The sequence below is a fragment of the Symphodus melops genome, assembly GCF_947650265.1.
Source record: "Symphodus melops genome assembly, chromosome: 1".
Classification (NCBI taxonomy): domain Eukaryota; kingdom Metazoa; phylum Chordata; class Actinopteri; order Labriformes; family Labridae; genus Symphodus; species Symphodus melops.
The window spans coordinates 32,824,391-32,852,175 of record NC_136691.1 but is presented as its reverse complement, the minus strand read 5'-3'; the positions used below and the strand labels follow the sequence as shown (position 1 = coordinate 32,852,175).

General features: G+C 40.8%; 2 protein-coding genes across 2 annotated transcripts; one reads left to right on the top strand and one right to left on the bottom strand.

Moving 5' to 3' along the window:
* Positions 1–321: 321 nt before the first annotated feature.
* LOC306829414 (tripartite motif-containing protein 16-like) lies at positions 322–2,292 on the bottom strand (the record flags this gene model as incomplete). Its single annotated transcript, XM_079352457.1, has 1 exon — positions 322–2,292. The coding sequence occupies one exon, from the start codon at positions 2,290–2,292 to the stop codon at positions 625–627; it is 1,668 nt and encodes a 555-aa protein (XP_079208583.1). The 3' UTR covers positions 322–624.
* Positions 2,293–20,431: 18,139 nt separating this feature from the next.
* On the top strand, positions 20,432–25,863 carry ccn1l2 (cellular communication network factor 1, like 2). The gene is made up of 5 exons (XM_079352478.1): positions 20,432–20,703; positions 20,823–21,030; positions 22,450–22,812; positions 23,468–23,670; positions 24,731–25,863. Exons 1-5 carry the CDS (start codon positions 20,635–20,637, stop codon positions 25,031–25,033), a joined length of 1,146 nt encoding a protein of 381 aa, XP_079208604.1. The 5' UTR covers positions 20,432–20,634; the 3' UTR covers positions 25,034–25,863.
* Positions 25,864–27,785: the final 1,922 nt, after the last annotated feature.

The following is a 27,785-nucleotide window of genomic DNA, read 5'->3' as shown; positions in this document are numbered from 1 at the left end:
CCCCTTTGACAGATACCAGTTCATTATCATAAACCACTGCAAATCCACCACTGCTCCTCTCTCCTAAGGTGTTCCTTAAGGTTCAATACTAGGACTTCTCCTCTTCATACTACATACTCCCTCTTGGTCACATCATCTGCCGGCATGGACTCCAGTTTCAATGCTTTTCAGATATCATCTAGCTCCACATCGCCACTAAGCATCACTCCTGCCACTCACTCAATCCTCACTGACTGCATCACAGAAATAAAATCCTGGTTTCAAGATAACTTTCGCAAACTTCACTGCGACGAATCAGAACTCCTCATCATCGTCCCCAAATCCAACATAAAATCCTCAAACAACTTCTCCTTCACCATCGATGGTTCTACAGTGCTCCCTTCCTTCCATATCTATAACCTTGGTGTCATCTTTGACCAAACCCTCTTCTAGGACAAGCACATCAAACATCACCAAAATAGCCTTTTCCATCTCAGAAACATCACTCGCCTCCCCCCATTTCTCTCATTTTCAACTGCAGAGACCCTCGACCATACATTTATTACCTCCAGACTAGACTATTGTAACAGTGTCCTTTTTGGATCATCTTTAAATTTAGTCCACTGTTCCCTTAAATTACTACATCTATTTTAGTTTACAAAACTCTGCCGTAGATCCAATGCCAATCCAAAGTCCAACATGTAGAGGCTGAGTGAATGTGGTCTGGACTCTGTGGAGGAGATTCATGGTTTTAGAGATGCTGTAGAAGGACAGAATACCTGCTCTGTGATCCAGGTAGACTCCTACTCTGGAGGACTGAGGACCTGAGAGAGGAGTGTCGACATTATTGTAATAAAAGTGGTAAATGTTTTTGACACAATATAACGCCCAAGATTTGTCATTGTATCCAAATCCACATTCATTCCTGCTTCCTGCTCTGTTGATATTCTTGTAAACGACGGCTACATAAACATCTATTCCTGTCCACTCCACCTCCCAGTAACAACGTCCAGTCAGACTTTCTGGACTCAGAACCTGACAACATTTAATGAATCTGTCTGGGTGACTAGAATAAGACTGTGGTTGACTTACTTGTATTACTTTTCTGTTCCCATCAGATAATAACAAATACTTGTTTACTGTGTTTGGATCCAGTGTGATGTCACATGAAAATTGTAAGAACTCATCTCTGGTCTTGGGCTCTGGTTGTGGCAATAAAACATCCACTTCAGTCACTCTCTGTGAGACGTTTGTCCATTTCTCTCTCAGGACGTCCTCTAGTTTGTCTCTGACTTCTGACACAGCTGATGTCACATACTCAAAGTACCTCTGAGGACGGATGTTGATGCTGGATGAGTGTGTAGATTCACAGAGTGGTGGCAGTGAAGGGTAGTCGAGTAGAAACTGGTTGTGGTCCTGTGTGTGTGAGAGCCTCTCCAGTTCAGCGTCTCTCCTCTTCAGCTCAATGATCTCCTGCTCCAGCTTCTCCTGAAGCTCTTTGACTCGACTGACTTCAGTTTGCTGCTGGGATCTGATCTGCTGCTTCACATCAGAGCGTCTTTTCTCCATGAGACAGATTAGCTGAGTGAAGATATTCTCATTGCCCTCCACTGCTTTATCAGCAAAGATATTGATAACCTTCACCTCCTGTTGAAGCAGCTTCACATCTTTCTCTCTGTGCTGGATCCTCTGCTGGATGTGTTGTCGACTCACCTCCAGCTCTTTCTGCTTCTCGGTCCTCTCTGCTGCAGCTGAGACTGTGTCGTGGCCTTTATGTTCCTCCACAGAGCAGAGATAACAGATAGACTGCTTATCAGTGCGGCAGAACATCTTCATCACCTCATCATGAAGAGAGCAGACGTTCTCCTGGAGCTTCTTGGAGGGCTCCACCAGCTTGTGTTTTTCAAATGTATGTGATTTATAGTGAGGCTGCAGGTGTTTCTCGCAGTAAGAAGCCAGACATTGTAGACAGGATCTTTGAGCTTTCAGTTTTCTCTCGTTGCAGAAATCACAGGCCACATCCTGGGGTCCAGCATAGCAGTGATCAGCAGGAGCGTCTTTAAGTCCAGTCTTCTTCAGCTCCTCCACTAAAACTGCCAACATGGTGTTTTTCAACAGGACAGGTTTCACTGGGAAGGCCTGCCTACACTGAGGGCAGCTGGAGTTTTTCTTCTCCTCTTTATCCCAGTGGGTTTGAATACAGTTCATGCAGTAGCTGTGTCCACAGGGAACAGTCACCGGATTCTTCAGTAGATCCAGACAGATCGAACAAGAGAAGGTTTCCTGGTCCAGCTGAACTCCTTTCTGAGCCATTTCTCCTCTCAGTCACAATGACTGTCTGAGTTTCACTTCCTGCTACTTACACCTCTGATCTACAAAATATGTGTGGGTGTGTGTGTTGTGAATGTCAGCTGATGTTGGTCAAACCAATCTGCAAACTGTAGATCTTTGAGTGCAGGCAGGAGAGGGAGGGGTTATCAAGCCCTGGTTTGTGTCATGAATAGGAGAAGCCCATGTAATTGTTTTTTTTTTTAACTTTGTTTCCCCATTCCTCATACAATTGATGGACTTGTTTGCCTCCTCCCATTCCCCCATGACATGCGTTGTTATTAAAATGTCAGCAACAGTTTTCATACAATCCATATTTTATGGTGAAAGGCTTTTAGACATTACTTTGGTTAGAGCATCAGAGTGGTCCAGTCAAATATTTCCTCTGATAAGTGAAGATGGTTTATTAATATATTTAGTGTGTAAAGAACAGATTTAAATTAGTGAAAACATTTCCCCTGTTCTCTGCAGAAAACAAACCTCTCCTCCTTTACCTGCTCATCTTGAAAAAGGAAAAGAAGACGATCACGTTGCTCCTACGTGTTCATGAGGGATGCACCTGACTCAAACACAAATCAGTCATTACTGGTGTGTAAACATGTAACAGCAGTATTCAGGGAAGTTAATCAATATTGTCTTCCAAGTCTGTCCCCCTCTGTGGCCATAGAGGTGTAATTACATGATTTCTTTCCAGATTTGCATGAAGTTACATCGATGCAGGTGTAAATAGTAATTAATAAAAACAAATTATATTGTCTAAGATAATCCCAATGGATTTGTTATAAACACTTATTGTGCAGCCAAATGTTTTCAACAACACAAAATATTATTATTTCATGGAGTTAGCAGATGGACTTTCTATTTTAATATACACATCTGAAAATAAGTTGGAAGACATCTGAACTATAATCACCTCTTCTCCATTATTCATTACTCATCCTGTTAGTTTCTTATTTTCATACATCCAGATATTTAAATACACAGCATATACATTATTCATCGTAACTGTGGGTCTATCTATAGGTCATACTAAATATCTTTAACATACAAATAATACAATATATACATACATACACATATTTACACACATGCGTGTGTCAACACCACACAGGAAGCAGTTCATAAAGGGTAAAAAACAGGATGTTCACAAGGTTCAGAAATGAAGAAGGGCTTTTATCATCACCAGGTTATTGATTTATATTTATTTATCTAAAAATGTGTGTTTGGTCTTTTTTCTTCAGTTCTCTACTTTTTCACTCAATAAGGATGTGTTCAATAAATATTTGTTGAAGAGTATGTGGATGAACATCTTCGGAAGATGGTCCCTTTATAGGATATTGACACGTGTGTGTGTGTGTGTGTGTGTGTGTGTGTGTGTGTGTGTTTCTCCATCAATAACATCCTCCTGTGGTGAGAAATGAAATCAGCTTCCAAAGATGCATAATCTAATATTCAAACACAACACTTTTCTACTGGACTGTCTCATGCAGAGTCCGGCTGTCGGTCATGTGAATGATCAACATTTAGCTGAGATGTTATGTAGTTTTTTTCCTGAAATGAGGTCATTGCTTCATATTGTGGCATTGGTTGGCACACCACACCTTCTCTGTGACTCAGCGGTTAAACACGCCACTACAGGTTTGGAAACGTGTTTCTGTGGTGGTTGAAGTATAACTTACTTCAAGACAGAGATGTTATATAATTTTACCCACAGAGGGCGCTATGTGTATTTCAAAATCCTGACGTCTTACTTGGTAAGTAATTTGCCTGAAATACTTGCACTCAGTTCTCATTGCTCCACCATGAGGCTGTTTGTTACACAGTTGTGCTTTTTGTGGTGGCCTTTTGTATTTTTCTTCAAAAAGCTGCAAAAGAAACTGTGGTAGTGATGTCAAGATGAATTTAGATGAACTCTGATTCTGGACAGTCTTGGCTGGACTGTCTGAGTAAGGTGTCATAGTGTTTAAAAACTATGGATGGATCCTAGTTGAATAACAATATAAAGATTAAGATTAAAAAGGCATTCAAAGACTTTGTGTGAGAGGAAAAAACAGTTGAAATGAGAAGTCCAACAGGGAGAAGTTTCTGGACAATACATATTACAGATGGACAAGAAAACCCTAACCCTAACCCTCTAGATGGAGGTGATTGGACACAGGTGAAACTGGTGAAGGTAATCAAAAAGAGAAGGAAGCACACAAAGGGAAGACGTAACACCAGACATGAAACAGCAAGAAAAAAATAAAACTGGAAACATTGAAAACAAAAATCAAAGCACTGAAAAACAACTAGAAAACTAAACAAGGACAAATCTTGACGTAAGGTTCAGTTCTTAAATACAAACTATGAATTGACCTCTAGCCCATAATCTAATTCAGCCACGAGTTCTTCTTCTTTATTCTGATAATGACACTCTCCTTTATATGTAGCTCAGCTGAAAATAGAATATAATGATCAAATGTGAACTAAAACATGTGAAAAGACGGATGTATATGACCATCTGACTGCCCTGAATTTATCAACAGGTTTGTGTGAACTACAGAGAGGAAAAAACATCAAGAGTTATACGTTTAATGCCCTTCAGCTGTTCGACATATTGAGTGAAAAAAAGAGTAAAGTGGTTTTTCATAAAAACTGGCAGTCAGGCAGCGTGACAGATGAGCATGTGTGTGTGTGTGTGTGTGTTTGTGTGTTGATGTTGTTGATGTGACGGTTGCTGTGGGTGGCACCATGATGTCACTTTCTCAGTGCCGTCGTCTTCAGCTGGTTTGCGTTGCTCCTTTGCCAGCTGATGATGTTGTTATGTTTGATGTGTTCAGCACTGAACTCCTGGCTCAGTGAATTCAAACAGCTTTCTTGTGTTTGTGCAGGGTGTTTTCTGTTTGTTGTACTCACTGTACTGGCATTGTGTTCATCTTTTTTAAGCTCTTCTGCGTTGAAGCGTGGACACTTTGATGTGAGTTGAGTTAAACTGGGTTGCATGACTTACATTTATTACCACTGAAATTTTAAATATGATGAACTGCTTTGCAAGTCAGTTGATATGGGAATCTAATCAGGGTTGCCCCAGGGACACTTTCCTTTGGAGGTTTTGCGGGGCACGTCAAACTGGGAGAGGACCCAGAATTCACTGGAGGGCTAACCCTTTGACAGGCAGAAACTTCAAGGAGACCATCTGCCAAAACTGTGTTGGAGTTAAGGGGGGATTGAGGGAAATACCACAGACTGTTAATAGACTGTGACGTCACCAATCTGTTACTGCAGGGGGCTTCGGAGGTTCATCTGCAGCAGAAGCAATGCTGGAAATCTTGTTTCTGCCTAAATTTACAGTCAGTCTAAAAAGAGAGCTGGAGCTGAGCTGGGTTTTAAACCTTTTGACAAACTGTTCAAGTCATTTCAGCGTCTAACTATGGATAACACGTTTCCTTCATAAAACTCAAATGTTTTGAAGAGGGAGTTGAGTGCCCATTTGAAACGCTAGGTGTCACAGTTACATACTGTGCCTTTCACGTCATCAACTATAATGACGATGAAATGTGGAGGTCTGATAACTGCACAAACAACTTGACAACACAGGCATTTAAACAATGGCAGACTTCACTTCACTCAGTACGTTTTCAACTTCAGCCTGTTTCTGAAAAACAAACCAAAGGAGCATGCATAAAGTGTTCATCATGTACCGTAAATTCTGGACTATAAGCCGCTACTTTTTTCTCACACTTCGAGCACTGCGGCTTCTACTCCGGTGCGGCTAATGCATGGATTTTTTATGGGGGACAATGAGCTTCTGCCGCAAAAACATTTGACTTCGTCACGTCGGATCTTAATATCAGTCATTTTGCGCTTCATGCACGCACCCTCATGATGGAAAACACACGGAGAAATACATATGATGCAGCTTTCAAGTTAAAGGCGATCGAGCTGGCTGTCAAAGAAGCTAACAGAGCTGCTGCACGTTAAGATGACACTGACAGCGACAACAGAGACTGAGGAAGTGAGTAATGAAGTCATTCTGAGGCAGTGAATGGATGGACTTTTTCTTGTGAAATATATTACGGTCATCTTTTTCATCAGCCGTGTTACAGACACCGTCGGCTAGGCTTCGTATTGTAACGGTTCATGTTGTAAAGTCAGTAGTTGATAATGTGTTCATAATTCCGATTATGTGGAGAGTCAGTGAATGCACCAGCGAGAACGTGTTGAGTGGCTGTATGAGAGAACGCTGGGGGAGAGAGTTGGATTGTTACGGCAAGTTATGTGTTGCTCTCTGCTGTAAACGGCGTGGTCACGGCCGACAGTGATCGGGTTAAGTAAAAGTTATTATTTGAACGCTCTCGTCGTCCTTTAACGTCCGTACGGACGCTACAGTATTTGCGGATGTTACCGGTAGCCTACGTCTGTGTAAATAGCTCTTGTTATAGCGTGGACACCTGCGGCTTATAATCAAGTGCGGCTTATATATGTACAAATACATTTATTTACTTATTTTTAGCCGGTGCGGCTTATATCCAGGTGCGCTCAATAGTACGGAATTTACGGTATTTCCAAAGGTTTACCATTCAGAAGTTTTATTTTGTATTACATTTGTCCAAACATGAAACATGAAAGAGAAAGCTGGAGGCTAAAACCATTTCTAATGAACATAGTGATCCTTAAATCATCCATTGGTTTGTCACCTGCCTTCTGACAATTTTTGTCATTGTTGTTGTTTCTTTCTGGAGTTACTTATTTGAACAGAAAGCTTCAGTGTCAAAGTAGACAGAAGTTCATCTGAGTGTAGTTATCATGCAGCGCTGTGTGGGACATCAATCAGAAAGTTAAAGTAAAGTTTAAAGAAAAACATTAGTCCATCTATATTTAATGTTTTTCTTTAAAAGCCATTTATTCTATCTTTAACTTTCTGATGGATGAAATGTAAATTTTACTGTCCTCTCAATATTCACTTATGTGCCTCCATGTGTGCAGGTGTTTGCAGAGACCGTCCTCTGCCTGTAATTTAGTGTATTGTTTGGGTTGATTTGAGATGTTTCTGGGCGGGGAGCGAATTTGTGTCTCCCTCTGCCAATGACAGTGCACATTTGAGTTTAGGAGTGGATACAATTCAGCAATTGGACATGACTCAAGCTGACGAATAACAGACGTGGACGTTGAGGCAAAGGGAAATAGAATCATAGTGAGGTGAAAGACCAAACAGATGAAGCTTGTTCCAATGCATCACGGTTTCAAGTTAGACAGGAAGGTGCAAAACCCCAATGGGTGGCTCGGGCTAGCTTGGCCTATTGCGTGGTAAGTTATAGTTTAGGAAGTTGCATTCACTTTATACACACTACAGGGTATGGCGTTTACATGCACACAGTGAAACCTGGTTAATCAGATCCCTGTATACATGATAAATATTACTATCCCGGCTTCTGACTACTACATCGTATTAATGCAGGTGCCTGTCTGTTTATTGTTTGCAACACAAACCATCTGAGACCACTGTGGCTTATATTGCAGGCTGAGCACGTTTAACGACCAACAACGTGTTGAAGATATGACGTACCCACCTCATTTCCAGCAGCTGGAGAGGACAGCAATTAAAAATGTAACTCTGACTGGTGTCATCCTGTCACTGCCACTGCTTAGGACAAGGAAGCGGTGGGTTATGATACTCAGTTGTGACTGGTTGGACAGGGTCTTACAGTGTTAACTTTTATTTAGTACTGTTCAACGTGGCCTGACTTGTTCCACCATAGGTGTTTCACAACAGATTTATAAGGACAGCCTATTGATGCTTTCTCCCAACTAAACCTACATTTTATAATCATGTATTAGTATAAGATGACACTCAGTTTCTTTGTCGTTTAAGAATAAGACGCTGTCGTTGTTGCTATCACGTTTGTTTTGCTGATGTGTCACATGGCTGAGGCCGCAACTGCACAGGTAGTCATCGCTGTCAGAAATGTTAAGGTTATGTAAGACGTATGTATGTCTTCTTTGGAGTTCTGCAAGTAGCAAAATCAGGACATGGGCTTATCCCGGATTCTGAAATCTAGCTATGATGTTTATATGCACAAATACAAAAACAGGATACCAAAAAACATCGTCAAAACAATGTACTCAAGTTCATGAAACTGTATACTCGTCTTGGCAATAAAGTTTCTTTAATGTATCGTCCAACCTAAACGATGGATGCCAGTAATAGCAGGTTGTGGGTTGTGTTACATGACTTTCCTCTAACCTGATCAGTCCTGCCACAGACCGCTCTGAGGACTAAAATCAGGCTCATTTACAGTTTAACTTCCCTTCCTTCAGTTGGCATCGTGTTCAGAGTTTATCTGGAGATAACCTGTCCATTCAGGTTGGTCCATGTTTTTCACTTTGAAATTATTCAGACCTTTTGAAATATTTTGTACATCCAAAATCTCAAAGAGGTTTCAAAGAGCTCTTTGAATAAATGACCTCAATCCACTTAAATATCAGTGAAAACACTCCCTGCCTAAATTTAGACGTCAATAACACTGAATATTTGTCATTGGTTATTGGTGCATGCAGCTCGCTGCTGAGCAAACAAATGATCTCTGCTAGTTAGCTAAAGGAAACTTCAATGAGCTACGTCAACGCTGAGTTTAGGCAGGCCTGTTTCATACTCACACACACAATAGCTTCTGTGCTGTCATTTCTATATTGAAAGTGACTTAATTTCCATTTACTGTATATTGGTTTTCCAGCAGCCTGGTGTACAGTGAGCTTTATGTGTTTGTGTCCCAGTTCTCGTAGGGGAGCCCTGGAACGTTTTCTGTTTACGGCTTTACTGTGATAACATTTTCCCCTCTGAATCACAGGCAGCGCTGTGTAGTGGTGCCACCTTTCCCCTGCCAGCTAACAGGACACGCTCTGTCAGAGTGCAACGCCGCCAGCTCCCACACTAAAGTCCCTTTGAAATACCAGTTTGTTTATTCTCGTGTACTAAATATGCAGCGTACAGTTTAAGAAACCTCAGGTTCACGGGAGGGAAAGGCAGCGTCTGCGTTGATGGTTCTCGCCTCTGTCACTTTGAGCTAAATCCTGCTCCCTCTTCAACTCTGCGCTGGGTGTTTTCATGCAAGAAGTTTGTTTTGTGTCTCTGAACCTTTGTCAGTCTTTTGTAACGTATCTTCACTTTTTATCTAGGATCATATTTTATGGAGTAAGAATCCTCCCGGAGTCCACCTTTTATGTGCAACAGCCACCGCATTTGAGGCCTTTTAGCATCAGCTTTTTGAAAACATTTTTTTCAAAGGAAAGTTTCTCGTTTTGGTAAAGTTAAAAAGTCAGTCACTGCGTATCAGTGTTAATGATCCAGTTATTTTCTTAAGGTTCATCTGGCCGTTAAAATCCCAGAAGTCTAGCCAAATAGAAAAACTACCGGACATATGCTATGAATATTCATATTATGCCTAATAACTTCAATTTGAAAGACTTAACTGTGAGTGAACAACGATTTAATGTACTTTGAAATAAGAGAAAATGTGTGATGTCTATTGAAGTCCATTGTGATGTCTTCTTGTGCACTAAAGGCCCTGACACAACAAGAGGGTCATTGAGGAGTAATCTTTGACCTTTGAGGTGTGTCTGGCTCGTCGCTGTCTGTCGGCCCCCGTCTGTGTTTCTTCAGTCAATTCGAAATGTTGAATCGGCGTCGGCTTTCGCAGTTGATTGGAGGAATCGCTCTGATTGGCTGTTCAGCTAAGCAAAACAGGAGCGCCAGTGCACAAAAAGAAAAATGGATGCGTCTCTTCTGTTCTTGCTCCACTAATAAAAGACCAAGGACTGACGCCAGTGCCATTTTCATGAGAAAGATATTACGAGTGTTGAGTTACAGCAGTGAGAAAATTGTCTTCTCCTATTATAATGGTTTATTCATCTGCATTTCATCCTGGTTTTCCCTTTTTGGAAAAGCGATGACAGACTACTGCCGCCTGATGTGGTAGTCGGCTGTAGTCTTTGCAAAGTGCTATTATGCCTAAGTGCACTTATACGACCTGTTACAAGCGAAAACTCGCTTTTTAATAACTGTAAGTTTTAATCTCCCACTTACCGCTCCTCATGATTATATAGTGACAGCCTTTTATATGTGATAAGATGCCTTTAAAAATATACACACAGCTGTAGACATGCATATCTAACTCCGGTCGTCACCATGACACCCGCCCTGTCTCCTCTGGTTCACTTCACACCACAGCTCAATGTCTTCCCTGTTGCCCTTATTTCTCATAACCCTGCCCTGCTCATGGTCTCTTTGATAACACACAGAAGCCTGTTTATTGATGTTTAACAACCTTAATCAGTGGGACTCCCCCATGTTACCTCAGGTTGTTTTGGGTTTTTTTATCCAGAAATAAAAGAAAACGTCCAACATGATTCCAGATTCATTTATTTCATGAACAAATTTTATAAACCATTTTCCTGCACAGTGATTCTCTAAGGTCTCCAAGCTGCACGTTGCTCTTTAAATAAACGTGCTGCATACCTCAAGCGTCTATGTGGAAGGGATGTGTCCGTCAGTACCTGCAGCACACCTGCTCCTGCCAGACACACAATGGCCAGGTTATTGCTAGCACTGTGGCTAGTTATTGCTGCTCTGTGCTCCCTGCTGTCATCACTCCTATTAGATGCCATGGAGGAATGTGCAGGCCACAGCTTCCCGCTGCCTGGGCAGCTGCCAGCTCCAATCACGACTCTCTTTTGTATACAGCTGCAGGACAGCCACACCTGCAGACGCCACATATGCAGGACAGGCCGACTTTTTCATTAACTTTTATTCATCCTGAGAGTTTACAAGTTTGTGGTACTGCTTCAGTCTGCTAATGGAAACCCGACCAAGAAAAACCTTATTGAACAAGTAAATATCCATTTTCAAACATCTAAAAGTGTAATTTTTCTACATCCTCTGTCCTTCATACAATGATTGCAATGTCTTAAACACATTATGTTTAGAGTAGAATTGATTTAAAAAAAATTATATATATATATGTGTGTGTGTGTGTGTGTGTGTATATATATATATATATACACACACACACACACACACACACACATATATATATATATATACATACATACATTGCCAGTTTTGGGCCCGCCTCCCAACACTAGATGACGGCCATCTTACCACAGGCAAATGAAGTCCTGCGCTCTATGGTAGCAGATGGAAAGTGAGTGATCTGCATCAACAAAAATACTCTGAACCACATGAAATATTGCAGATTTACAAATGGCTAGTTTTATTACAAATCTTATTATAAGTATTATAAGTACATAGGATGTTTGTACATGTTGAAATTGTCGCTTTTGCTTTCAACAAACGACTTAATGGTGCAACATAGTTGTGTCCCATGTATTTGTGCAAGTTATCAAGGCTGAGATGACAATCGAGTTTTATTTATAGTCTCCTATGAAACCAATACCTTTTTAATACAACCTCATTTTTGTCTGTCTGACTGTCTTTGTTGTTGTTTGTATGGCTTCTATGGACCGTGCACCTTGTAGCTGCATAACAAAGGTGTCCCAGACATTTGACATCAGACTTATATCTTTAATCTGTTGTCTACATGTTTTGAAAATACAATACAGTAAGCGTCAGGCTAAATAATAAATTGCAGTTGTATTATTGGAATTTTAATGGGTTTTTGTTTTGTTTGTTTGTTTACTTTAGGGAATTGGCAGGACAACATGGACATGGTGTGGTTGGATACAGAAAAAAACAAAACACTGAGCAAACGGATTGTAAATTATTCAATATCTCTGTGATTTTTTTTATTTCATTACAGTTATTAGAAACAAATGCTGTTCCTTCTCAGCTCCACCCAGGAGAAAGATGATACTGATGTTTATATCTAAAATAAATACAGAGGCTATATTTCACTGTTATGTATTTAGTTAAAATTATACTACATGTTACTGATGTAACATACCTGGGAGAATGAAATGTTATAAATAATTATTTAATATAAATGCCTTGTGTCTCATTTATCTGTTTAATATTTATGAAAGATCATGGTAAAATGAGGCATTGAGTATGCTGGAACATACATCTTGTATTAGATTTTAGGGTAGCCTTCAGGAGCTTCCCAAGAAAGACAAGATACTTGACAGCTAAGTCTCTGACGTATATAACAAATCAATCCGTTTGAAAATTGGTTGAAAATTGATCAAGTTGGGGTTATTTAAATAGTACATGTTCCATTGACATCATGAGCGTGGCCAGCTGCCTGTGGTAAAATGGCCGCCACGTTGCTACATTGCTCTCCATTGACAAACAGCACGGGTAAGTCATCTAGTGTTTATATATATCTATGGTTCCAAAGATGTTCCTGAGTTTTGTTTATAGTGAGTTCAACCAGGCCGCCACGTTGTGAAATGGTGTTTAATATTTACAATAACAAATCCTGTTGTGTGAACACAGAGCACTGCTGAGCATGGACTCTGTTAATTGTCATGTGAAATGAAACAAGAGCCAATAAGACAGACTACGGACTGAATCAGGAAGCACAACAAACATTACCATGGAGATAACAGCAATCGCAAAGCATAAAGTGAGATGGGTGTCATAAATTCAAGACCGACTTGTTGATAGGTGGGAACAAGTGTTTTTACAACCTGTCCTGTAAAACAAACCTCTATCCTACTGACAAGGACAGAAGTTGAACCAAAATGTTTTGGATGTGCGAGCTAACAGCTAGCCACATTTAGCTTGACCATCACGTTTGTTTACTCTTAAGTAACAGTGGAGCCTCTGCTTGTAAGGACAACAGATCGGTTAGTGTGTGGTGTGCTGAGACGATCGTCTCTTTGCTCTGCACACACTATAAGAACTGAACTGTTAAATCTGTCATGATTTCAAAATCTTTCCGCGTGTGCCAGGCCTCAGCTGTCATTCGAAACGTATTCCTCATACTGTAATAGATGCAGCAACAGTAAAAGCAGTATATCTCATATCTCATTCAGTAGCGAACCTGGTTTCTTTTTAGAGCGTGGTCACCATGCCTTACCGCACAAGGTGCTGTCACCCTCAGCCACCACCTCACCCATGCTGCACCATTCCCCCACTCAGCACGGTCCACGGTCACACTACATCAGGACTATCACTGAGAACATGACAGCTACTTTACTGACTTTGCGGCTTATTTTGAGTAATTTTAATCAGCTACAGCTGTAACTTAATAAAAAAATAAAAAAAGACACTTGTAGTCGAGTCCTTGTCCACACATCAGAGAACAACAAGGAGGACATGACAGCTACTTTGTGACTAATTTTGAGTCATGGTAGTCAGATACATCCATAAAACTCTGGATTTCTCCATAATGAAGGCTGTCAGCGTGCTTGTGCTCGTGCATGAAGTGTACTGTACCCAAACACACCTCCGAAATGTGCCAAACCCAAGGAAGTGAACTGTGCCTGAGCACAGAACGGAGAAGTCTGAAAATACTGTGGTGCTTTCTTTGTTGAATGAAAAACTCCTTCTACAAATTGTCTGCAGAATTAAGGTGATACTGTAAAATTGCTTAATCTAGGAAGCATTATGATTTCTGTAGCTGCTGTTTTATCCAATGAAAAATACATTTATATACAGTATATATGTATATTAATTAGTGTGCCTTTATTGGACAGAGAGTACAGTGGATAGAGTCACAAATTAGGGAGAGATTGAAATGACTTGTCTTTCCAAACAGCTGAACCGTGAGTACAAAAAAATAAAGGGTAAATGAGAAAGACCTGATTGTGAATCACTTGAAGTTCACTGTTAACGGTTCTACATCAGTTTCAAATTTCAGTGTGCCTGCTTTTTACAATGACATTCCTGGATTAAATAAAGCATTACAACTAATTTCAGTCCTAAAATGCTTTTGAAATATTTTGATATTTTATACACTTAAAACAAACAGTAGGATTCGTTTAAATAAAATAAAAAAGTTTCATAAGTCTTGTCTTATGAAAGAAATGTGCTGGAGAAGCCAATTAAACCCAGAGGGGCTTGTCGAGTGGCTCTCCTAACGGGTAACATTTAACACAGAGAGAAGTTATTAAAGTAGTTCAAACAAATATGAGAATAGCTAACCAGAAAACATACTTAAAATGTAAAAGAAAGCACAACAAGAAGGAGTTGTTAATTAGCCAAGCAGGAAATAAATGGTTTGTTTTTTAAATGAATTTAAGCTGGTCTTGTTCTAATATAACTGGGTAAATTATTTTAACTGTAGTTAATCATAGTTCTGTAGTTATTCATGTTAAGAGTTGTGTAACGGTCAAGGACATATTTGTTATATTGTTTAAGTTTAAAGTTGATGAGTTCAAATCCTACATTAATGTCCTAAGAAAGAAGTACAGAGCTGAATTCCATTGTGTAGATGACTTATTGAAGTGGATCATCATACCTGAGGCTTTATACCTGAGGGCACCACAAGGCTGTTCAAATGTCGGCTGCCAGTCATGGGCATCCGAATGCACCACAGCTCATGACATAATCTGCTCACACTCACCTATGAAATCTAATACTGGGCTGGTGCTCAGATGCTGCTGCTCACTAGGAGTGTGTACAGGACAGACAGTGTGCGAGTGGAAGGAAAGTGGAACCCATTGGGTAATGGGGGTTGAGTGATGTCTGCAGTGTACCAGGAGCTTATTAAGGACACCAGCATGAGGAATGTGACGGAAACGTGACCTGTGGAGGCGGTGTCATGAGTGAAAGCTTCACACACAGTATACAACACGCAGACACTCTCAGACAGCTGAAATCACGCTGAACGTACATGTATACTCACAGCAGGTTGGGCAATGACAAAATGTATGCCTATAGTGCCTTCCATTCAAAGAAAGACTTTTGAAAAACGTTTTGAAAAGACTTTTAAAAGACCTAAATCTCTCACATCTAATAGTGTTAGCCACTCAGAGTTTTGAGTCAAAGACTAAGATTTTGCAGAGACTGGCTTCACTAACTGCAAAAGCTAGATTCCTTCAGAGATCTTTTCCAATCAGGTAGTTGTCTCCATAAATACTATTAGGCAGACTCATTTAAACCCTGTTTCTTTGTGAAGGTCAATGAAAAAAACAGGTACAGGGATTTGGCTGCAGGACATTTATTTCACAACATATTGGTAGATTTTTTTTTTTATCTGGGGTTTTTGTTGTTGCACTGAGCCCACTTCTGATAACGATCTGAACTCTCTCAAAGAAAAACAATATATCTTTTTTTATAGATAGACCTGATCGAGCATGAGGTTTTTCATTTCAGACAAATTGGTATGTTGGCATGTGACTTTGTAGATACAATGAAACTATCACTCAGCGGACAAACACAAGTGGTGTCCATCAGAGAAGTCCTGGTACTGATCATCAGATCATCAAACTGGGCCTTTGTTGGCCTCTTGTCGCTGCAGGAAAGTTTATCCAGACAGAAATAATGAAATTGTGTGCACCTCAAGATGATGTGTCTGACCCAGGTTTGGTTGTCCAACATCTGTACACGTGGTTGTGTTAAACATAACATATAATATAATATTAAATCCATTATTTATCAAACTAAAAACACTCAAATGTCAAGATTTGATCGACAATAAAACAGCTCATTGTATCAAGGAGTTGTTCCATATGAGAGAAAGCAAACACAAGCTGCAAAACAACAAAGGGGGTTAGTTTGTGGAACAACTGCGATGATGAGCTGAGAAAATGTAAAACTATTCAAACTAAAAAAATTGAATATTGAATATTGAACATTGAATAATTATGAGCTGGGACAGTGATTTTTCTGTTTGATTATTTATTGTCTCCAGGATTCTGGTTCATCTGTGACCATCATTTTGTTATTTGGTTGTTACTTCGTCCAAACACTTAATTTTGTTAGCCAGGAAGTTCTACATCATACACTGATGGATGAAAAACTTTTTTTTTTAACCAATGTTTTTAAAAATATATATATAAATAAATAAATAAATAAGAGGGGGTAGGACCAGAAACGTTTTTTGTTTGTTTTAACTTCTACCTATCTCTATTGAACATGAACTTTATCATTTGACTTGTTTTTTTGGTGCAGAGGATCTTGTTTGTTTTTGTTTTGGTTTTTTTCCCTTCTTTATTGCTTATTCTTATCTGTCTTTTGTATTTTAACAAGTTCAATAAATTACAAACCTTACTCTTTATTCAACAAATCAGTTTCATGCTTTGTTTTAAAACTATGTTAAATTGCATTGCTCCTATTAAACAAGTGCATTCAAATGCAATTCATGCATCATAAAAGATATCATCATCAGGGTACATTCTTATATCAAGCCTTTTCTTTAATCTTTTGCACATCCTGCAAGCATGATGATCACTTAATCCTTAACCAGACTACAACAACAGCAAACATGTTTAATGAGTCTGACTTGTAATGGAATAATCGGCCTGTGATCTCCTTATTTATTTGTTGACATTGTCTCACAGCTAAAAGCTACAATGTGGACACCGTGGAGAGTTTCTTCTATAACCCAGTTAGCCCTCTGTGAGCGTCTTTTTAATATGTACAAGCTCCTACTCTGCCTTTCATGAGCTCTTATTTGAGTCCAATGTAAACTCAGTCTAATCCATTCACTGCTGTTGGTCCTGTCTGGTTCCTGTTGTGTCTTCTTAGCTCTCTGTGGTTGACCCAGGCGTTACTGCACTCTTCCTGCATGCTGCACACACTTCCTGTTTATCCTTTTGGATAGCTATGAAAGTGTGATTCAGAGTTGTTCACCAGGGTTTTGGTGCTACACATCATGGACATCTTGTCATGTCTGTTGCTGTGAAACAGAGCACATTGAAGAAAAGTGAGTTTGCTGCGTTTTCACCAGCATTTGTAAGACAATATGTTAGGAACTCTTGATCATGATCGTTTCAGGCTGGTTTTAGGTGTCAGGTATCAAACTTAGAAAACAAACATGTTACAACAGCTTGATGAATCGGCCGACAAGTCCTGACCTCCATGTGTTTTGGAAATGTTTGCCGGGCTGACAAACAATGGCTGGCACACTGCCAGGCAGGAGGCTGCCAAACTGGCAACCCCTCCAAACCCTCCCCGACTCCCCACTCCCCGCACTCCTCCATCAGTGTCCGACGCAGCGTGGCCAGTACACACATCCTGCCTTTGTGGGCCAGGAATGTCAAGAATCCAGACTGCTGCCCTCCTCCCCGCCGTTGCCCAACAAGGTGCTCTCACCCTCAGCCCCCACCTCACCCCAGCGACCTCCCCACTGTAACGTCCCGGTGGTTTTACAGCCCGCCGGATGGGTGTCTGGGTGGTTGTGTGTTGGTTTGATGTTGTATTTACTCTCTGGAGCTACAACACCTGCTCTTAGGAAGTCCGCTGTGTGTGAAGGGTTTGATGAGGTTTTTAAATCTTTAAATGCATTTTCTTTAATGCCAGAAATTGTTGAAAGACTTTGAAACCCCATGGCATCCACGTTTGAAATCCACAAAAATATTCCTGCATGTCCCTGAAACGATGGTAATAATAGTTCTGTTATGACTTTGAATCAGTTGCAACCATGCGATCTGGTTTGAGACTACTTAAAAACGCTATGATCTGTACTTTTTTGAGTGATGGCTGGTGGTTCTTTCAAGGTTGCTAAGGGTCCCTCAGGCAACTCATTTAGTATTGGTTTTGCTGGATCTCAGCACAGCTTTCATTACTGTGGACCACAATACATTGATTAAAAGGCTAAGGCAGGTGATCGGCACTTCTGGTTCTTCTTTAGGCTGGTTCTCCTCTTACCTGGCCAACAGGATATTCTCTGTTACAGTTAACAACAACACATCCTCAAATTCATAAATGGCTTGTGGAGTTCCCCAAGGTTCTGTCCTCGGCCCAATCCTTTTCACCTTGTATCTGTTTCCACGAGTTCACGTAATAAACAGCTTTAAAGATATTTCACACCAGTGTTATGTGAATGACATGCAGTTCCATATGGGCGGCTGTGACTCAGTCAGTAGTCGTCTTCTCTCAACCAGAACGTCAAGCAAGTTTAATAACCTATTTGTTTATATTCATTTGATTAATCTTTTTTGTATATTGTTGATTTGTTTCTGTTTGTTCTCATCCTTTTGTAAAACACTTTGTGACTCTCTGCTCTTAAAAGATGCTACATAATTAAAAGTTTTTATATTTAAAGTTTTTATTGTAATTGGCCCTTTGTGATGCTTGTCAGGGTCAAGACCAGGGGAGGCCAAAAAAAATGAACATCATACTGTTTTCAAAACCTGCAAAACCTCATCCAAAAAAACCACTGTGCCTGAGACAAACCTTAAAGAATGTGTCTCTTAATTTGTTTAAAGATTATTACTAATGACATTTTCTATCTAATTTGATTTGAGTTAATTTTTTTTAAACACAAAATACAGTTTAAGTTAGTTTTTGTTTTTATTTAAAGCTTTGTTTTTGATGTTATTGTCAGTTATTTTAAAGGAAGAAGTGATCCAGTAGATGTCGCCCTTGAGCACCAGCATCAAACCACAACAAACAAGCTGTTTGGCGACACCTTCGCTCTCCTACGGCGACACACCTCCAACCAATCTCCCCTCTCTCTTTGATAACTCAAAGAAGTTATCAAAGTGGAGCACATATTTGTGTTAGACAACATCACGGAGAGTTATTTACAGAAGATATACAGTACTGGATTTCTACTGAAATATTGCACATTTTTCCTTTAAATGTTTTTGCATATTAGATTTTATTTTTTCCGCAGCTTTTGTTAACGATGATTACCTTGCTCACCGGCCCAGTTGTGACCAACCGCTGTATAAAACATGGACGCAGTCTCTGTGACATCACCAAATGCTTTTTGAAGCTTAGTTTTGAAGCGTTTGTCAGTTGCCATGTTGGAAGTGCTGTTTTAAACTAACCAGTATTTACATTGTGTGCGTAGATTGATCAATCAAATTAAAGAATATATACTCATATATGTACATTCACAGTGACAGTTTAGTTCCAGGGTTATTTCACAGCAGCAGGTCTGACACTTGTTCAGTGTTCATCAGAGTGACAGCCTGGGGACAGAAGCTGTCCTTATGACGGGGTGTTTTGGCGTACAGTGATCTGTAACGCCTGCCGGAGGAGTTTGATAAGCTTGTGTCCGGGGTGTGTGGAGTCTGCAGTGATGCTACCTGCCCGTTTCCTGACCCTGGACCAGTATAAGTCCTGGATGGGGGGAAGGTCGACACCGATGATCTTTTCTGCAGTCCTGATTGTCCGTTGCGGTCCGTGCAGTGATGGCGGTGCACAGACCAGACTGGAAGAGGTTAGTCTGTACCGTAGATTTTTCTCACAGTTAGACCGATAATAAACAGCTGTACAGAAAGTTAAGTGCAGTTATATATTTGTTGTGTCCACAGTCTGAGTGGTCATACACATCATGTTGTTTTCAGGGACCCAGGAGAGACCTTCTACATAATGTTATCAAATGCACTAAATTACATTTCCCATGTTTTGTAACAGCCGTGCCAAGGCTTAATGTGAGGACTTTCCTGCTCTCCAACAAAACACTTTCTACGTGCCCTTGGATGACAATGGCAACGCAGAGTTTTTCCTACCAATCATGGGAACCTGAGGACAGGCCTGTGTTTCCTGGAATGAGGCCCGTTAGGAAAGAGATGGAGGGGACACAGGAAGTCCTGAGCACTGTGTCCTTAGGAGCAGAGTAGGCCAGAGCTGGTGGAGGAGTTGTTCACAGGGATTTTCTCCACATCACCACTTCCCCTGATGGAGCGGGATTCCCTGCTTTGGGTTTCCATTACACCAGTCCGGTTTACCATTATTATTTTTCTCCCAGATTTCCTGACTTTTCTATAACCCCTTAAATATGATTCATAAATCAAAGTGTGGTTTCCTGGTTTCCCTACGAATTTTATAACCATTAGTTGCTTGCATACATTTTGACATTTTCCTAAAGGTCATATGTTCACTCTTTGAGTCATGTCTCTGTCACTATTTGACACCAACAAACAGTCCGCTCCTCCTCCCCCTCCCTCCTCTGGACACCCTCCAGCTGTCTTGAGAGGAGTTGTGATGATGTCACAGCGAGGGCGGGGGCATGTGTGTCTATAAGTACAGGCCCCTGCTCAGGGAAACCTCTCTATGAAGTAGAGCTGAGCTTGAATTGACCTGTGTTGACACCAGGACCAGAGCAGACGGGTGTACCTCTGCACGGTGCACAGACGCTGAACTGTGGATACATTTTCATCCTGCGCCTGAAAATCAAGACTTTTTTTCCTTTTTGGAACGTGGAATCTTATTGTATATTTCTTTCTTCTGTTTGAAGTTGTTTCTATTTTGGCTGGTGTGTTGCCGTCAGGATGCTTAGCCCTGTTACTTTGCAGCAGATCATTTCCTCTCTGCTCTTGCTCTGCAGCGCTGCAGTGATGGTGAGTTATTTTCCTTCTTTGTATTCATTTTTTGCTGTGTAATTTCATACAGATATAGGCATTCTTATTGTATGATGCTGATACTAAAACACACCCTGACCTTTGACCTTGCTCCTCAGGCAGAGTGCCCTGCTGAGTGCTCCTGCGCAGCCTCAGCGCCAATGTGCCCGCCGGGCGTCAGCTGGGTGACAGACCACTGTGGCTGCTGTAAAGTTTGCGCGAGGCAGTTCAATGAGGACTGCAGCTCCACTGAACCCTGCGATCACATCAAGGGGCTACGCTGCCACCTGGGGGCCGGAGGAGACCCTGACAGAGGATTGTGTCGAGGTGAGGCTGAGAGAATTGGATAATCTAACGAATCTATCTGTAATATGAACTAAATGTTAACCTTTTCTCTAAAACCCTATAAAACACTCTTCCTAAGTTTATTTATTTTTGTTTTAAACCCTGTCATATTGATTTGTGTTTGACTCTTACATGATATTTAAATGTGTACTCAGACATACTCTATTGTTGTAACGATTTATTCAAACTGAACTCATTCCCCTCTTACTTTCTCTGAAACTTGTATTTCTTGTTCACTATTGTTGAGCTTTTTAAAGTCCGATCACAAAACAGTTATTCAGTGATTTTCATCATTTTGAAGAAGGTGTTGATACTGCTGGACCTGATAACGTTCCTCACTTACTATCATAAAACAACTGGCAGCCTTTACATCCAAGTGTGGAGTCAAAAATTATGTTGGTAAAAATATTCTGGCCCAGGTGAGGACCTTATGAACAAATCCGGCCCCGGAGTCTTAAAGGAAGGTGAAACAATGGCAGCCGGTATATAACACAAGTCATAACCTAAATTAAAGAAATATTAGATAAAAAGTAAAATAATTAATTGTGGGCAAACAGTGAGGGAAGTGAAATCCCGCCACCAATCAGGAGAGAGGAAACAATGACAGAATGAGATCCGCACGAGAATTAACCATTTAGTTTCATTCACTTGAATCCTCGATAACGTGCAATGAACGATGTGGAGCTGCGTTCACTGTCACCGTTGTTAAAAACAAACGTATAAAAAGTAAACTCTAATCTTCCTTGGGTTTCAGACAACTTGTTAAAAACTATCTATGGGATTTGTATTCACATTCAATAACTCCTGTCTCACTTGTTTAAAATCTGAAGGTGTTTGTAAAAATGACGCTGCTCATTTTTCAAGATTAAAAAAAAGGTAGTCCAGAAGATTCTGCAGGGGAAACTGTTGATTTTAAGTCCTTACAGACTTACTGAGTCTTTCCAAACACTTATATGAGGTCTTTCTACGCTCTCTCTTTTTGAACTCCTTAAAGTCTGGTTAAACATACAAGACGTCGTAAAGTATTTTGAAGAAAACAATTTAGAAAATGTGAAACCTGTGAAAGAAAAACTGGAGTTGTGAGGTTTTCAAAGATGTTGTTTTCAAGTCAGGGAAGGTGAAATAAACAGAGCTCCAGGTTACATCATAGGAAGTGAAGCAGCCTGCTGAACTTTGAGAGATAGGACTGACAAAGCTTCACAAAATTAATTGCAATGCCGCACTTTTTAATTATTCAAAAAGCATGTTATCAAAAAACATTCTGCACAAATTATATTTATTGCACAGCCTGGTTTTCTCTGGTCTCTGTGTTCAAACTTTGGTCTTCCTCTGTGTCCTTATATGAGGTTAAAGGTCACTCCTCACAGCTCTGTTTCCTGTTTCCTGTCTGCATGTTGACAGCTGAGGCCCAGGGATTGCCTTGCGAGTTCAACGGACGGGTGTACCAGCATGGCGAGGACTTCCAGCCAGACTGCCAGCACCAGTGCACCTGCATGGACCGGGTGGTGGGCTGCATGCCCCTCTGCCCACAGCGAATCCCTCTTCCAGTCTGGCGCTGTTCACGGCCTCGGCTGGCGAGGCCCGAGGGCGGCTGCTGTGAGGAATGGGTGTGTGACGACAACAACCACATCAGTGAGGAGCCAGACGAGCTGACACACACCTCCCTGCCAGACGGACTGCCCCTCCCCAACCACATCAGTGCCCTGCTGGAGGCCCAGCTGCATCCCCGACACCCAGCTGCCACCGGAGGGGCCACGCTCAGAGGTAACCATCACAGCAATGCTTTTCAATATGACCACAACCAACACAAGGACGGACTCGGGGAGGTTTTTCATGGTCGTGAACAGGAGATGAGCCAAAACCTGAGGCTGTAAATAAAAGTGGACTGAGCCTCAGAAACCAACAAGGGAGTGCCAAAAGACTGCACTCACTGATGGCCAGCAGGGGGCAACTCTACTGATTTCATGAGGAAGTGAAATTGACTATTAGGAAACAACCACTTTACCTTCATGACATTAGTAAAGGACTTTTTGGCCTTTAGTTTCAAGTGCTCTTCAATACAGCATGATGTTTATTTTGTGACATATAAACCATTGAGAGGAAGCTTTGTCAACATAGAGTCGAATAGACAATAAGTTAAGGTACTTGGCCACTGATGTTTGAGAAGTCACTAGCCTAGCGGGCTGTTGGACCATAGACGGTATAAATAATGAACAATATATTTAGATTTAGAGCTCCCCCTGCTGACAGTATAGGCCATAAACCCCGCCTCCTCCATGTTACCAGATGAAGTCATGGTAACCCTGAATTACTCACAGGGAAAACAGTCCACTTTTGGGTCCTGACCCACCAGGTGAGAACCACCGATCTAAAGGATTGCAAGGATTCATTTTAACCATCTTTTTCATTGTTCTCACAGAGATGGTGTCGTTCCCCTTGTCCGAGGGCTTTCTAGAATCCCGCTGTTTCCCTCAGACCACAGAGTGGACCCAGTGCTCCACCACATGTGGGATGGGCATCTCCAGTCGAGTGACCAACAACAACCCGGACTGTCAGCTGGTCCGAGAAACCAGACTGTGCCAGATCCGGCACTGTGAGCCGCAGCTTTCCTTAGCTAACAAGGTCTGTTAAAGAAACACAAATGCATCGAGTAGAGATAGTTTGGATATTTTTTGTATGCTGCATTTATCAATAGCAAGATTGTCACCTATGGTAGATTTTGGTCGGCACACTTCCTGTTTGAAAAATCTACTGGGATTCCTGAACGCTAAGTTCTGCACAACTGCGGATAAACTCTAACAAAACATCTTCAAGCATTTAAAAAAAATAATCTGAATATCAGTATCGCAGATATTCCTTTATTTAAAATACATCATCTGGAGAATTACAAAGATAAAGAGCTTCATTTAAAAGGTTCAAACTGGTGAGGCTGAATCTGCCAGGCTAAGAAATGACTGAACTTGAATTTGACTGAATCTTGCAGTATGTTAGAAATGTTCCAGAAACACATCCAGTCTCATTGAAAAATTAGACTAAAATAAGCTAATTTGAAAAATAGATGAGAAGTCTTTCAAAGAAGGGATGAGATAAGAAACCTCAGTATTACAATCAGGAATCTGCTAACCTGATGTGAACATGGATGTTCAGTATCTTTATTTTACCACTTGGTACGGGACAAAGTTTATTTTACTTCGGCTGTTTACACACCTGCATCATGATGAATGTTTTCTAGCATCCTTTTAACAATTTTATCACAGCAGACGACTGCAGGGAGGCAGATTGCAGCCAACTTGTGAAATTGTAGATACAGGGAAGTTGCCACCAACTAAAAAGAGCTGGACAGACGCTCTTCAGCTGAAATGGAAAACCAGAAGTTCATCCGTTAGAGGAATCCTGACCCAGTTAAAACATAAAAACTGGAGAGTGATCAGCAGGTTGCTGTCCATCCAAACGTTTTTACAGAGTTTCAGGAGAAGGAGGTGAAATCTGCTTTGATGAGATTTCCTCCAGTGGATGCTGTGAACACAGACATGATGTACCGGCAGTGTGTTTTCTGATAAAGGAAGAATATTCCCTTGGTTTTATGTTAACCTTCAAAAGGATCAAATGATCATTCAGTCAAACCTTGATGAAATTCATCAGGACATTAATGAGGTTATGTAAATGTTGTCTCTTTTTCCAGAGGGGGAAGAAGTGCCAGAAAACAGTCCGTTCCGAGGAACCGGTCAGGATCACCTTTGCTGGATGTTGGACGTCACAGCGGTACCGCCCTCGTACCTGTGGGACATGTACAGACGGCCGCTGCTGCACACCCTCTGTCACTCGCACTGTGAGGCTCCGTTTCCACTGTTCTGACGGAGAGGGCTTCTACAGAAACATCATGTGGATCCAGCGCTGCAGCTGCAGTGCAAGCTGTCATACACACAGCGGGTCGTCCATCCCGTTGGTCAGCCTCCACAACGACATCCACACCTTCAGGCACTGAGGAGGAGGACTCCTCAAACCCAGGTCAGGGGCTTACACAATGACTCTGCACCTTCCCCCTCACCCAAACACGCCCTCTACCTGTCCGTCAGCTGGGTGAGCTCCTGCCTCCCCCTCCCACACGACCAGGCAATATGTTCGCTTGCACTTTAACATTCCTGCCACCATGATGTCACAGTTTGTCGGCACTAAAGGTGTGTTTCTTCTCCAGTAGCGAGGAGCACTGAGGAGCACGCACTGTTAGCAGAAAGCTTTAATTCAAACACCTTTTATTTATTTGTATCACTCTGAGTCCTCTCCGCAGACGGCGAACAGAGAGAAGGTTGTTCAGAAGAGAAAAAGAAGGCAACATTTATAAGAAGTGGTGGGAACAATGGCGATGCTAAATCAATGATGAAGAACTGAAAGACAAATTATTTCATAATAAGTGTAGATGTTTCTCTTTAACAACTGTCATTTGTGATTTTCGTCATGTATTGATTTTTGACGTGTGTGCGTTTTTGTGTGTGTGTGTGTGTGTGTGTGAGTGTGTGTGTGTTTGTGAGTTTGAAGAGACCTTTCCTCAGAGAGTTCAGGAAGCTACGTGGATTAAAGTATAAAGTGTATATAGACTTCACTCTTAGCTGTGGAGTGGTAAATTCTAGGATCACCTCATTTTTCGGGGTGTGATTTATACTATAATATGTGTTGGTGTTCTTGACAGTGTACATACGATGTTTTATTTGTAAGGATGAAACGATGCTTTATATTTGAAAGAAATGTTACATGTGTTCAGTGGATGTTTAACCTGTAAACTCCAGTACAACAAATAAAAATGTATCAACCTTTAAAGTCTTGTTTTTCTAGCTAATGTTGGAATTGATCTATAAATGTACCAGCATCAATAAGCTTTATAATAGAAGCCAACAAAGAATCCACAAATACAACTTTTGTATCTTCAGTGTTGTTGAGGCCAAATTATTTCTACAGTGTAGCAGGCGCTTTTATCTAAATTCAGCACAAAAGAGGATCTAGAAAGGAGGAAACAAAGTCAGTTTGTTTAAACAGCTTTCCTTAATCAGCATCAAAGCCTTGCTAAAATCATCATTATCGAACAAAAACATTCCCCTCATCACCATCATCATTAATATCATGAAATGCATAGGACTTCATGAAAGAGTTCAGTCAGTCCTTTGTAAAAGTTGTCAGACATTTAGAAATCCGAGGCTCTAATCCACGACATGAGTTGTCTTCTTTTTGTTCACAAACCGTCTTCTCTAACTAAAAGGATTTCTCTTTGAATCATTCAACCAAAAAAACAGCATATTAGCATGCTAACCAAGCAGAAACTTTGGTTTCGAAGGAGGAAACTGTTCAACTGTAAAAATCTGTAGTTCCTCCAGTGTCCACTTGAGGCTGTCTCATAAAAGCTGCAGGATCGTCATTAGGTCTCATATTAAAATGTCAATTTTAAAGTAAAAATAAACATGTTGACATCCTGGCTCTAAAACTAAATTTGGTATCAATATGTCTTTTGTCTGTGATACATATTGTACAGGGGGTGAAATGTACTAACTTGTCTGCCTTGACCTTATGAAGCATAGTTCGGGGTGTGGTTGAGTTGACAGACAGGTGAGTGCATTGAAGTTATTTTCCAGATTGCATTTCGTGATGACGGCCATCTTTAGGTTTTAAAACACTTCTTAAAGAGCTGACGTCCCTTATTGTAGTTAACCTTTGTGTTTTACGCTGTATTGTTTTGCAGCTCAAGTATTCTCATTAGTTAAGTTCATCCCTGATTGTTTTGGATCATCCTGCAATAGTCAAGTCCTGACCAATATCTGTGAAACGAAAAAAAAAGAACATTTACTGATCAATATATTGTATTTAAAAACAAAGTTTACAAAACTTTACAGTTTTGAGTGTTGAAAACCACATTTTAATGTGCTTGTTTTCAGCTTTTACATTTCAGTTGTGGGGTAACCCTTCCTTTCACAGTCCCCTAATTACCAGGTCATATCCGGGGATTGCATGCTCATTGTGGTGCATTATGGTGTAATCTAAAATCATTTTTAATGCCAAGTGCTGAAATCAAAGTGTCCCATCCTGATGTAAATGCTACAATGATGAATGTTTGAGGGCTTTAAAGTTTCATAGTGTTGACTTTCAAGCTGTACTGCAATGCAATGATTTTTCTACTGGATAATAATGGATAGGACCACATTACAATCAGAACAACATTTAAAGACACACAGGGTTAAACAAATGTGTTGTACTCTCCAACATTAATATTTTTGATATCGTCTTTGGTTTCAAAAATTATCTGAACAGTTTGTGTTTACAAATCCCCAAACCTGGGGCCCAACAGTGAACCGGCTCTGCTGCATGACTGTCAGGTGTGGTTTATGAGCTACTGACACTCACTCATCAGTGTGAGTTAACCATTAACCAACCAGTGCTGAGCCACAACTGTGTTTAAAAAAGAAGTTTGTGTTGATGTGTTAAATACGTGATAGACTGTGTTTTTCTTTTACATTTGAATATTTCCTCTGGTTTAAGCTGTCAGCTTGTTTTACCAAACCCTTTATCTTTTTCCACATCTCTGTATAACAGTGAAGCTGTTAACTCTGCCATAAGAGTCGGACTCTAAACACAGAGCTCCTCACTGCACATTTTCAATCAAAGCTCTCTGCTCTTGTTGTCTCTTCCACTTACACAATGCCCCGGCTGGCTCTGGAGCACAAACATTACGCTGGACTTCTAAATTCCTCACT